Source organism: Schistocerca nitens, chromosome 5 (genome assembly GCF_023898315.1).
Source record: "Schistocerca nitens isolate TAMUIC-IGC-003100 chromosome 5, iqSchNite1.1, whole genome shotgun sequence".
Lineage (NCBI taxonomy): Eukaryota > Metazoa > Arthropoda > Insecta > Orthoptera > Acrididae > Schistocerca > Schistocerca nitens.
Genome location: NC_064618.1, coordinates 85,460,733 through 85,474,468, shown reverse-complemented (window position 1 = coordinate 85,474,468; position 13,736 = coordinate 85,460,733). Strand labels below are relative to the sequence as shown.

General features: G+C 41.6%; 1 protein-coding gene across 1 annotated transcript in view; it reads left to right on the top strand.

Annotated features, from left to right (window-relative positions):
• LOC126259872 (putative protein tag-52) overlaps positions 1-10,392 on the top strand; it is a 150,340-nt gene extending 139,948 nt beyond the window's left edge. The window contains exon 9 of the mRNA XM_049956929.1: positions 8,686-10,392. Coding sequence (XP_049812886.1) covers positions 8,686-9,036 — 351 coding nt within the window. The 3' untranslated portion in view covers positions 9,037-10,392. The remainder of the gene's footprint in view (positions 1-8,685) is intronic.
• Positions 10,393-13,736: the final 3,344 nt, after the last annotated feature.

Here is a 13,736-nt window from a genome sequence, read left to right as displayed (position 1 = left end):
GAAAAGCGTTAATTTCAAAGTAAATTTCCTTTTATGTAAGATGAACTATGTGCGAGAATGTACGATGAATTTCTTAAAACACAGTGTGTTTGACTCTCATTTAAAAATCAAGTCTTTGAGTACAAACATTTAGAAAAATTTCGAGCCCAGAAGACCAGGACATTTGTCTTTATTAAAAATTTTACCGACACATTTGTGGGATGTATCTTAAAGTGTAACACGCGCAAAAAAGGTCAACATTATATGTGAAAGCTTAACTTCTCTTGCAGCTTATTAATCTTAGAGACCAAGATAATATGTGAAAGCTTTGCTTTTCTTGTAGTAACAGTATATATAATAATTTAAACCATTAACGTTTCCTATTTGTGTGCACGCCCTACTTAAGTGATATCGCTATTGGCTGACTACATCACGTGTCCTATTCTCGAATATCCTCTGTCATCGGCTGGCGAGATCACGTGACTGGCTGCAAATCGCATTGCAATCCTGATTTTGATGCTTCGGAAAGTAACATGTGGCGTTTGGTAGAATTTAAATTTAGACTTTTGTGATATGGAAATATGCAGCGTACATGTTGCTGCACATCAACGATCTTTCCAAAACATTTTTTAAAAAAACTGAGTGGTTTTCTTAAGAGCTGAAGAGTACTACGTAAGTGTATAAAACCATAACCATTCAAAGGACTGATAAGTTTCACAGTTCCAAGGAAAAGTATACTGTCACTTAACACGGAAAATGTGTATCTTCACCCGGGAAAAATCCGGGAATTTTTTATTCTTTTTCTTGTCTGCGTATACACCCTGTTTACTTCTGCCAGTATCTCGTCTCCTACCTTCCAAACTTTACAGAAGCTCTCCTGCGAACCTTGCAGAACTAGCACTCCTGAAAGAAAGGATATTGCGGAGACATGGCTTAGCCACAACCTGGGGGATGTTTTCAGAATGAGATTTTCACTCTGCAGCGGAGTGTGTACTGATATGAAACTTCCTGGCAGATTAAAACTGTGCGCCAGGCCGAGACTCGAACTCGGGACCTTTACCTTTTCCAGGGAAGTGCTCTACCATCTGAGCTACCCAAGCACAACTCACGCCCTGTCCTCACAGCTTTACTTCTGCCAGTGTCTCTTCTCCTTTGCAATATCCTTTCTTTCAGGGTGCTAGTTCTGCAAGGTTCGCAGGAGAGCTTCTGTAAAGCTTGGAAGGTAGGAGACGAGGTACTGGCAGAAGTAAAGCTGTGAGAACGGGGCGTGAGTCGTGCTTGGGTAGCTTCTGGCTGTGGCTAAGCCATGACTCCGCAATATCCTTTCTTTCAGGAATGCTAGTTCTGCAGGTTCTGCAGGAGAGCTTCTGTTAAGTTTGGAAGGTAGGAGACGAGGTACTGGCAGAAGTAAAGCTGTGATGGGGCGTGAGTCGTGCTTGGGTAGCTCAGTTGGTAGAGCACTTGCCCACGAAAGGCAAAGATCCCGAGTTAGAGTCTCGGTCCGGCACACAGTTGTAATCTGCCACGGTCCGGCAGACAGTTTTTTTAATCTTCCAGGAAGTTTCTTATCAGCACACATTCCGCTGCAGAGTGAAAATCTCATTCTGGGAACCAGCAATATTATTAAACTCCTTGTATGGCCATCTTTTCAGAAATGGCGGTGGGTCTCAGCTGTTCGCTGCAGGTTGTCAAATTAAACACCTTTCAGCCAACTAATTTCCAAACTTTTTTTTATTTGGCTACCAGTTTTGGCAATTTTACTACTGATCTAACAGTCAGCAGATGATGGTTGAAGTGATTACTATAGCAAGCAGAAATCTACAGATACCACTGTTCAAATGCTGGCCCCCTATTTTGACCAGAACTGAGGTGGAATCTTCCTACACGTCAATCATGGGCCTGAAGATGGCATAGTAAATTGGTGAAACTGGTAGCCAAATAAAATAAGTTTGAAGATTAGACAGATGAAAGGTGTTTAATTTGACATCCTATATTATTGAAGGGATAGATTGATACTCACAATAAAGATGACACACTTTCATCCAAAGCCTTCTTCAGATAAGAAAAATGTACACACATTCACAGAAGCAAGCACACCACAGAAAAAAAGACCATTATCTCCGGCTGCTCTGGCCAGAATGTAACTGAAATGCATCGAATAGGAGCAACAGTCTGGAATAGTATGGTGACGGGGAAGAGATAGCAGGGTACAGGTGAGGGAAGAGGAATCAGTGCTGCCTGGCAGAGCGTGCAGGGCTAATGGTGGCAGGACAGGGTTGCCAGACAGTGGTGGGAGGCTGTGGGGGAGGGAGTGAAAATGGGGAACAGAAAGGAGAAGAGCAGAGAGGGAAAAGACCATTGAGTGCACCAGCAGAGAGCAGCACACAATGAGGGTCAGAGGAGGCGAATTGTGTGGAAGTGACAGGACAGAGGGGGTGAAACAGTTGGGTGGAAAGTGTGGGGATAGTAGGTTACTGTAGGTTGAGGCTGGGATGATTCCCAGAACAGAGAATGTGTTGTAAAGGTAACTCCCATCTATGTAGTTCAGAAAAGCTGGTGGTGAAGGGGAGGATCCAAATGGTCGAGTTTGTGAAGCAGCCATCAAAATTGGGCTCGTTATGTTCAGCTGCATGTTGTGCCACAGGGTGGCTCCGGTATCAGTGGGAAATATCCAGATAACCCGGACGGTGTAACACTGTGCCAAGATGTGCTGGCCGTGCACCAAGGCATGTTTAGCCACAGGGTGATCCTCATTACCAACAAACACTGTCTGCCTGTGTCCATTCATGCGAATGGACAGTTTGTTGCTGGTCATTCCCACATAGAAAGCTTCACAGTGTAGGCAGGTCAGTTGGTAAATCACGTGGGTGCTTTCACACGTGGCTCTGCCTTTGATCGTGTACACCTTCCGGGTTACAGGACTGGAGTAGGTGGTGGTGGGAGGCTGCATGGGACAGGTTTTACACCAGGGGCGGTTACAAGGGTAGGAGCCAGAGGGTAGGGAAGGTGGTTTGGGGATTTTATACGGATGAACTAAGAGGTTACGAAGGTTAGGTGGACGGCAGAAAGACACTCTTGGTGGAGTGGGGAGGATTTCATGAAGGATGGATCTCATTTCAGGGCAGGATTTGAGGAAGTCGTATCCCTGCTGGAGAGCCACATTCAGAGTCTGATCCAGTCCCAGAAAGTATCCTGTTACAAGTGGGGCACTTTTGGGGTTCTTCTGTGTGAGGTTCTGGATTTGAGGAGATGAGGAAGTGGCTCTGGTTATTTGCTTCTGTACCAGGTCGGGAGGGTAGTTGCGGGATGCGAAAGCTGTTTTCAGGTTGTTGGTGTAATGGTTCAGGAATTCCGGACTGGAGCAGATTTGTTTGCCACGGAGACCTAGGCTGTAGGGAAGGGACCGTTTGATGTGGAATGGGTGGCAGCTGTCATAATGGAGGTACTGTTGCTTGTTGGTGGGTTTGATGTGGACGGACGTGTGAAGCTGGCCATTGGACAGGTGGAGGTCAACGTCAAGGAAAGTGGCATGGGATTTAGAGTAGGACCAGGTGAATCTGATGGAACCAAAGGAGTTGAGGTTGGAGAGGAAATTCTGGAGTTCTTCTTCACTGTGAGTCCAGATCATGAAGATGTCATCAATAAATCTGTACCAAACTTTGGGTTGGCAGGCCTGGGTATCCAAGAAGGCTTCCTCTAAGCGACCCATGAATAGGTTGGCGTACGAGGGGGCCATCCTCGTGCCCATGGCTGTTTCCTTTAATTGTTGGTATGTCTGGCCTTCGAAAGTGAAGAAGTTGTGGGTCAGGATGAAGCTGGCTAAGGTAATGAGGAAAGAGGTTTTAGGTAGGGTGGCAGGTGATCGGCGTGAAAGGAAGTGCTCCATCGCAGCGAGGCCCTGGACGTGCGGGATATTTGTGTATAAGGAAGTGGCATCAATGGTTACAAGGATGGTTTCCGGGGGTAACAGACTAGGTAGGGATTCCAGGCGTTCGAGAAAGTGGTTGGTGTCTTTGATGAAGGATGGGAGACTGCATGTAATGGGTTGAAGGTGTTGATCTACGTAGGCAGAGATACGTACTGTGGGGGCTTGGTAGCCAGCTACAATGGGGTGGCCGGGATGATTGGGTTTGTGAATTTTAGGAAGAAGGTAGGGGTGCGGGGTGTCGGTGGGGTCAGGAGGTTGATGGAGTCACTGAAAGGTTTTGTAGGGGGCCTAAGGTTCTGAGGATTCCTTGAAGCTCTGCCTGGCCATCAGGAATGGGATTATCTTGGAAAACTTTGTATGTAGTGTTGTCTGAAGGCTGACGCAGTCCCTCAGCCACATACTCCCGGCGATCAAGTACCACGGTCGTGGAACCCTTGTTGTGGGTTTGGAGCCTGAAGGATGTTAGGTAGTCTTCCATAGCAGCAAGACCATGGGTATGAGGAAAGTTAGTGTATAGGGAAGCTACATCAACAGTGACAAGTATGACCCAGGAGGTAAAGGAGTGAGAATGGTAAAAAGTCAGTGAAGGAAGTAGTTGGTGTCTTCGATGCAGGAGGCTAGATTTCAGGCAATAGGTTGGAGGTGTTGATTAGTGAGGGCTGAAATTCTTTCACTGGCAGCACAGGAACCAGCTACAGTGTGACATCCAGAACTGTTGTGTTTTTGGATTGTGAGGTTTATTGGATGTCATAGGGGGTGATGAGGGAAATGGTTTCAAGGCAGAGGTTCTGGAAAGGACTGAAGACTATAAACAGGGATTAGAAGTTACGTTGGACTTCTAGGATAAGATCAGTTTGGATGAGTTTACAGGTTAAGGAGTCAGACAACTGGCAGAGGCCTTCCACCTGCTAGTCACTGTGATAAATAATGACAATGGTGGAACATTTGTCTGCAGGTGGAATGGTCAGGTCAGGATTTCTTTTGAGGCTGCCCTTTCTTGTGATGACAGGATGGTGTTCTTAGGAAGGGATCTGGAAAAGGATGGTGATGCTAAGTTGGAGGTAAGGAATTCCTGGAATGTGACCAGGGGGTGGTTACATGGGAGGGGGGTGGGGGGGGGGAGGATCATGGTTGGGTGGTGGAATGAACTGGGAGAGGCGCTGTTCATTGTTGGGTTTAGATTGGCTTTGGTTGAAGGGATTGGTGGCGAAGAAATGTTTCCATTTCAGCGATCGAGAGAAGGATAGTAGGTATTTGATAAGTCCAGCATCGTTAAATTTGGGTGTAGGGCTGAAGGTGAGGCCTTTGGATAGGACTGAAACTTCTGTGGGGTCAAGAATTTGGTGGAAACATTAACACCAAGGTTCTGGGATTGTTTCAGCTCTGGATTTAGTGGAGTGTTGGAAGGGGGTTTAAGGGGATGTTGCAAGTTGAAAAGGGCAGTAGGGTCTAGGTGCTGTGAGGAGTTACTGAAGAGAGATACTGGGGGTATGATAGGGGTTGGATAGTGGTGCCCCAAGTCAGCAGTGGGATGTCAACAGGCTGGATAGCTTATGGAGGTAGTGTCTGGAATGCTCTTCTAGGTGCTTCAGTGCAAGCGATTCAGTTTCAGAGATGTGCTGCATGTAGTAGGGATTGCACCGTAGCAGTATCTTGCGGAGGGAGCAGAGGTGAATTGGGATGCCTGTACCATGGAAATGTGTTTTTGTAGTACCACATTTGTCAGAGATAGGTACTGGTGATTCCGAAAAGGTGAAGGTCATTGTAAAAAGAAAGATGGGATCCAGAGAAAAGAATTTTCGGAACAGGTTATATTGAGAATGAGATTTTCACTCCGCAGCGAAGTGTGCACTGAAACTTCCTGGCAGATTAAAACTGTGTGCCGGACCAAGACTCGAACGTGGGACCTTTGCCTTTCGCGGACAAGTGCTCTACCATCTGAGCTACCCAAGTACGACTCACGGCTTTGCTTCTGCCAGTATCTCATATCCTACCTTCCAAACTTCACAGAAGTTCTTCTGCTAACCTTGCAGAACTAGCTCTCCTGGAAGAAAGGATATAGCGGAGACATGGCATAGCCACAGCCAGGTGGAAGGTAGGAGACAAGATACTGGCAGAAGTAAAGCTGTGAGGACGGGGCATTAGTCGTGCTTGGGTAGCTCAGATGGTAGAACACTTGCGCGCAAAAGGCAAAGGTCCCGAGTTCGAGTCTCGGTCCGGCACACAGTTTTAATCTGCCAGGAAGTTAGGATATCTCAAGTCTGGAACCACACTTCTGCTATGGTCGCAGGTTCGAATCCTGCCTCGGGCATGGATGTGTGTGATGTCCTTAGGTTAGTTAGGTTTAAGTAGTTCTAAGTCTAGGGGACTGATGACCTCAGATGTTAAGTCCCTTAGTGTTTAGAGCCATTGAACAGGATATAGGACTTTGTTTTCGCCAAGGAAAGGGATACTTTTCTGAAGTGGTGAAGAAAGGTGTAACAGGTGTCCATTCTGGCAGGGATGACATTGAAGAAATAGGAAATGACTTAGGAAATGGGCAAATGAAGGCATTAGGTGATGTTAGGGGAGCTGGATAACAAAAAAACACATAAATATACGCGTAGATATACACAATTACTTAAAAATGTGTGCAAATATGTAAAAATCCTCATAAATACATTTAAAAAATGGGAAAAAAGGACAGAATGGATGAGATATGGGAGAAAGCTCGATTTGAACAGCTGCCTCATAATCCAGCCCATCTGGATCCTCCCCTCCACCACCAGCTTTTCTGAACTGCACAATGGGAGTTACACGTAAACCATATTCTCAACTCCCGAAATTATTCCGGTCCCAACCATCGGTACCCTACTCTCACCACACTCTCCACCCAACTGTTTCCACCCAACTTCTGTCCTCTGTCACGTCCTCACAATTTGCCTTCCCTCACCCTCACTGTGCACTGTGCACTGTTCTCTGCCAGCATGCCCAGCGATCTTTCCTCCTTTTCTGCTCATCTCTTTTCCGCTCCCTGTTTTCCCTTCTCACAGCCACCCAACGTTGTGACTGGCAGCCCTGTCCTGCCACCTTTAGACCCCGCATACACTGTCAGACAGGGCTGCTCTCTCTTCCCCCACCCATACCCTGCTATCCCTCCCCCTTCTCTGCCCCATTCTGGATTGTTGCTTCAATTTGACGCATTTCAGTTGCATTCTGCATCATCAGCAGCACAGCAAAATTTGCTAATTGTGTACAACATGTCCAAGGAAGTAGTCAATGATGGACTTCTCGAAGATATCTATGAGCTCAACTAGTCTGAGCACATGCAAAAGAAGGAGTTTGAAGAAGTAGTATGACTGAGATTCTGAACCGGACCCGAGAGAGAACCTATGTCAGCCATGCTATACATGTCATTCTTTGTGTCTGTAATGTCCTGCAGCAATAAGAAAAGGTGTGTGTTAGTTTCCGTGCTCTAGGAATGCCAATGCATTCAACCCAAGCTGTTTGAGTTGGTGGTCACATATGCCTGATATTTGCTTCTTGTGTTAATGAATGGTGTGTGTTTATCTTTTTCTGATGAAAGCTGTGGCCGAAAGCTTATGTGTAAGTGTCTTTTAATTGTGCCTGTCTGCAACCTAGCATCTTATCTTTATGCTAAGTAGCAATCTACCTTTTCCTACATTTTTAATATTTCTACATGAGTTTCCATTGTTTGAATATAAGATTACTGTATTTTTTTGTATGACGAATTTGGAAAAAAAGACATCTCTTATTGCCTAGTAAATACAGTATGTTGTGAACCTGTTTAAATGAAATCTGAAGAATTGTGCACTCATTTCTGTGCAATAGTTAGGGTCTTTTTTAATCACTGTGTCAATGCTACAGTTCCTTTTGAGTAAGCCGTTATTGCTTCTTTTGTGTGGTAGAACTCCAATTCTGAGTGGCTTTAACGTGACATACAAAAATATTGTGAACTGAAGTAGTAGGTAATTCTTAGCATTTCCTTCTGTCATACAAATATAATATATGAATGCCCGTATTTGCCCCAGAATACAAAGCAAACACAATAAGGAAAGCAGACAAGCTTTTGTGTAATATCAGTGACCATGAAGATTATTTTTATGTTGAAGGCGGCACTAATCTTAACTTCAAGGTGAAAAGTCTACATGCAGTGTTAAGTATCAACAATGTGTAGATAGACAGTAAACCTTTGAGTTCCAACAAGACAGACATCAGGAAAGATTTGCTTGCTTGCTTGCTTGCAAGCAAATAAGAATTAATTTTTGGACAAAAGTGTTTTTGATGGGTCACTTAAGTAGTTTTATTGATTATCATTGATCACTGTATTTATTTTGTTGTTCTGGGAATTACTTTTACAGCAGGCTTAACATCATATCCTGGTTGTCAAACGTGAATATGTATGTTCATTTTTAGTCTGAAAAATGGTAGCTTGTTACTTTAGTCATTTTAAGCTTCACAAGCCTAAGACAGTTTGTAACTTACTCATCAGGTGGTGTTCGAAGATCATCAATTAGCAGAGGTGTCTCATTATCTCATCATGTATTAGTATTGTTACCACCCTCTCTACAGAGAATTTCATTTGCATTGTTGTTGTCTTATAACATTAACTGCAAAACAGAACTTGCTGGAGTTGTTCTCTGTTCTTAATATGTAACTGCCGTGCATTATGGTCTAAAACGTTTCACCTCCTAAGGCTGTGTTTGTAGTTTATAAAATCGCTTTGTTCTAAGCATCATCTGTAATTTGCATATACTGGAACTATTCAATTTTTACAGGTTAACCACACTTCAGGCGATGAAACAAAGGATTGCTTGTACCCGTTGCGAGAAAGTATGAAAAGAGGAAGAAATATGATACATTTCCGCGAGGAAGATGTCATTGGCCACAGAACTTTGAATGAATTTCCACACTCAGTTGTTGATAGTTCCAATAGAAATGAAATTACATGGACTACCTTTTCAGAAACAGTACAGAGTACAATTTCAGAAAATCTATCAGAAGCTAATGAAGAGCCATGGCATGTTAGAAGTATTAGTTTAATAAGAAATTTTATTGCCGGTTTCAGGTATTGTTTTAGAAAACATGTCTTAAAAAGGCATCTCAGAGTTCCTGATTTTAATCAGTAATTTACCATCTCTGTCACAGTTACTACATTACTGTGGCAATACAGAAGTTTGTATTTTTCTAACAGATATTTTCTTATATTTCTTGAGTATTACTTTCTCTCTCTCTCTCTCTCTCTCTCTCTCTCTCTCTCTCTCTCTCTCTCTCTCTCTCCCCCCATAGGGGAGGGGATATAAGTATATTGAAGTGTGTACCTTCAGGAAAAACAGTTTATGATTATGTTCTTATATGTTTTGATAGTGTCCCAGATCTTTCATGTTACTTGTAAACTAAGCACTTTATTAATTTCCCCCCACCCCCCAAGGGCAGTTTATTTAAATATGAAAGACACATGCTTTCTCACATAGAGTAGATAGAGTAAGCTCAACACTAGTAGTGAAATTGTAAATAATTCATAACCATTCAGTGTACTTACTCGTTTGAGCCATTTTGATCATTTTTTTAACTAGGGGAAGCTGTAGTACTGTCTCAGAATCTGAATAGCAGGACACAGTAGACTCAGCAATGCATGAGGTGCATGAATCTGCTGTTAAATAACAGTTCAGCATTTTATTTGCCCTTTGTTCTCTTCTGCAGAACTATAGAAAACTCCAGAACAGAGGTGTAATTTCTTTTTTGTTGTACTTTTGCGTGTGCTGCTGTCATTTTAATTGTAAAGACAGTGTATAATTTCTGTATTATCTTCATATGTAATTCAAGATTTGCATCTCTTGTGCCTATCCTGTCACCACTTGATGTTTCCGTTTCTCCAGTTTCACACAGCACAAGTGGTTTTAAATAAGTCACATTATCAAGTGTGCACATTGAAGAAGTTTAAACTGTTTGTAGCCATCATTCAGTAATCCAAGTACCATCACCACACACATAGAATTTTTGAACTGTTAGTTAATTCTTCAAAATTCATCAGATGTTGACCCAAAAAAGAAAGGTGGTTGTAGTTCATTTGGGAACCTTGAGTGAATGAGCAAAGTATTTCCTTTTCTTAAAGTTTCATGTTCTTTTAATGACTAACACGTCCATTATTACTTTAGAATAATGTTGACAAACTGTTAGTTACTTCATTTACATGTGTATGAGATCAATGTTCCAGTTTGAGAAATACTATTTGTTGCCCAGATTTATTTTCATTGTTGTGCAGGTATAATTTAAAAGTTGTGTTTCTGCCTCAAAAACAAACAGATTTCTCAACAAACTGTGAGACATTGTCTTAAAAAATAATGAGAATAGAGTAACTGTTTGTATTTGCACAACTGCCATCTTGTTACTATTCAAATCATTAATGTTAGCTAACACCAGAATTTGAAACTTCTCCTTTCCTGGTGTATTGTTACATTCTGTTGGAGATCTCAAGCATAGAATAGGTGTCTAAAAACTTTCTTATTATTTTCTAATGAAGTAAGTCTTTTTTTTTTTTTTTTTTTTTTTTTTTTTTTTTTTTTTTTTTTTTTTTTCTCTTTTCTGTGCTGATGTGTTGAATCTGTATACAGCTGCAACATGAAAATGCTTTTTTGTGGTGAGTGCAATTTATGTATATGCAGTTCAAAAGTTTGTTATTGAGTCCAAAGAAGTATAGGATTCTACCAATGAACAACATGTTTGAAATTGTTTTATTTCATGTACTTGTATGATCCATTACATGTGGCACTTTTTTCAACAGGTAACTTAGATAAGTGATAACATGAACAACCCTTCATAACTGTGGATCATAATAATGAGCAATGAGATTTTAGGAGGGTTGGAACTTATATAGTGGCAACTATTTATTCACAACAGATACAAAAAAGTTACATGTTTGCACCTGTTACTGTCTTTCAAAGTAGTCACCAGCATTGTGTAGAACCCGTTACCAGTGATGCGGAAGGCGTAGTTTACCGTTAGCAAAGCCTGTTCTGTTGATGGTGCATATAGAGTGGTCTGCTGCTTTTAAAATCTCTGGAACAGTTCTGAAGTGAATGCCACAAAGCCAAAACTGAAACCCCAGTCCAACAAATGGCATTATTATGTGTCACCGCAAAAGTTGAAAGTGTGTCAGAGCCTCAGTATGGTGAAAGTTATGGTGATTCTCATGTACGACTGTGATGGTGTTATGCTAATGCATTACATTCCTCTGTGGCAGACGGTCAGTGCACAGTATTACTGTTTGTTTTTGGCGCATCACCTGTGACCAGCTTTGCAAAAGGAGTGGCGACACTTTCTGCGCAACCCACCCATCATGCATGGGCACATACAGCGCAAGCTGTGGCTACTCTGTTCAGTTGATGGGACTGGGAAGTACTGCACCATCCACCATACTCACTGGACTTAAGTCCTTGTGACTTTGATTTGATTCCGAAGATGAAGTGTTATATGAGGGTTGGAACTTAAACAGTGGCAACTATTTATTCACAACTCATACAAATAGTTACATGTTTGAACCTGTTACTGACCTTAAAAGTAGTCACCAGCATTGTATAGAACCCATTGCCAGTGATGTGGGAGGTGTAGTATACTATTAGCAGAGCCTGTTCTGTTGATGGTGCGAATGGAGCGGTCTACTCTCTGTCGAATCTCTGGAACAGTTCTGGAGCAAATGACACAAAGAGTGTGGCATTCGCTCCAGAACTGTTCCAGAGATTCGGCAGACAGTAGACCGCTCCATTCGCACCATCAACAGAACAGGGTCTGCTAATAGTATACTACACCTCCCACATCACTGGCAATGGGTTCTATACAATGCTGGTGACTACTTTTAAGGACAGTAACAGGTTCAAACATGTAACTCTTTTGTATCAGTTGTGAATAAATAGTTGCCACTGTTTAAGTTCTAACCCTCCTATAACACTTCTCACACACATTTTTCTGCTCACTAGAAACTACTGGAGCAGAATAACAGGAATACACTATGGTTTGGTAATGTTCAAATTATTTAACTTGGAATTAGTGTGCTGTCATCTTGGAAGATGAAAACATAGGCTAGGAACAATGCTTGCACCACTGAAATAACTTAAAATAATTCCATAGGTCTCAACTTATTCTTCCTACAGTGCAGCCCTAAACCCCACTGAAAACTGTGAACCTCTGCCAAATTTTATGTTAGAAGTAGTTAACTGGATTGTTTTTAAATGGTATAACCACAGATAATAAACAGTATTGTTGTATCATTTGTAGTTAATGCAAGTGTTTTAGTTGGGTGGGAATAGCATTCCCAGAAATATTTATCACAAACCATGTCTATATAAATTTCATTGCAATCAACAGTCGTGAAATCTTGGCCGTGGGTGGAAAGGAGATTAGCAGATGAAACAGCTTGCAGAAAGCAAGAGGCTAAGGCAGAGGTTTCTGAATATTGTACAGTATGGAAACTACTATGTTCAGAGTGAGTTCCTATAAATATTTTGTTTCAACTAAAGCACTAGTTAATACAGTGTACAGATAAAGTTTCTAGGAGTTCCTTGTATCTTGTTAATGTGTATCTTGATTCATTCCACATGTGTGAAGAGTCTCTGTAATGGGACCTACAGAACATTAAGAATGAAGACAGTCTGTAGTGTCTGCTTCTTCTGATGATCGTATGTGCTCAGATTCCTAGGTAGGACGCATTGTAAAATCAGACCATTATACATATTGCATTTGCTTGATAGTCCAGGTTTTGTGCTCGTTAGACCATTTTAAATTCTCTTGGCTTATAAGAAGCCTGGCAGTTTCAGTTCTAACATGAAAGTTTTGTTTTTGTAGCTCCCATTACACTGTAGCTGTTAACAGAGTTACCTAGATGCAAGTTCACTTTCTCATTTTTGTGGCCAGTGGTCATCTTATTACAAGTAAAAAAACCCTTTTTCATGCCCTCCTGTCTACCAGGAAGTTCAATATTACTACCAAATGCAGTCATTTAACAAAGTCTTTTGAACAAGATAGTATACTGTAACAGTAATTCAGTCTCCCTGGATACCCCTAATAGATGTTAGACTGTATACATCTACCAACTAAGCAGACAGACGGAACCAAGCAACATGGGACAAATGCCTCAACGTAGTAAATGAAGCTGATGGGTCAAAATTAATGGAGCAGCATTCTTGAAAACAAGTTGCTTTCTTGGAGCAATGAAAAGAATATTTTTATAATGTTTTTATGTTATGCCAGAGTTGGTCAGTTTTAGTGCTTTAGTTACTTTGTTTTTCCATTTTTAACTCAACGTTAAATATACTTGAGAGTAGTGGAAGTGAAAAAGACAAAAATTAATGTTACTAACTTTCACCTGTTCATAGATGCATATAAATATACAGAAAATTAATATATGAGTCGGCCACTGTCATTTTTCCAGTGCAAGCATGCATACACTGGACAGGGGACGACACTTTTTCGACTTGTAATACAGAGCTGCAGTTTATTTCACTGTGTGTACTTCTTACAGATGCAACAATGTAACTACAGTGAAACCCCTATTTTATGTTTTCGTGTGGTCCAGACTTTAAAAAACGCGAAACTGAGGAAAAATCAGAATCAGGGAAAATGTTAAACCCCAAAAATACGAGCAAAAACACATGTACTTGGCACATATGATTAAAAATTGCAATCCTCTCCAATACTTTGTGTAAAATCAAAGTGAAGGAAATTAAATGCGCAATACAATATTCATACAATAATTTGTGGTAATGGATTTCATCAGTTTTTAGAAAATCGCACATATGTAACAGCAAATAAAAACTGTAAATTGAAACGGATA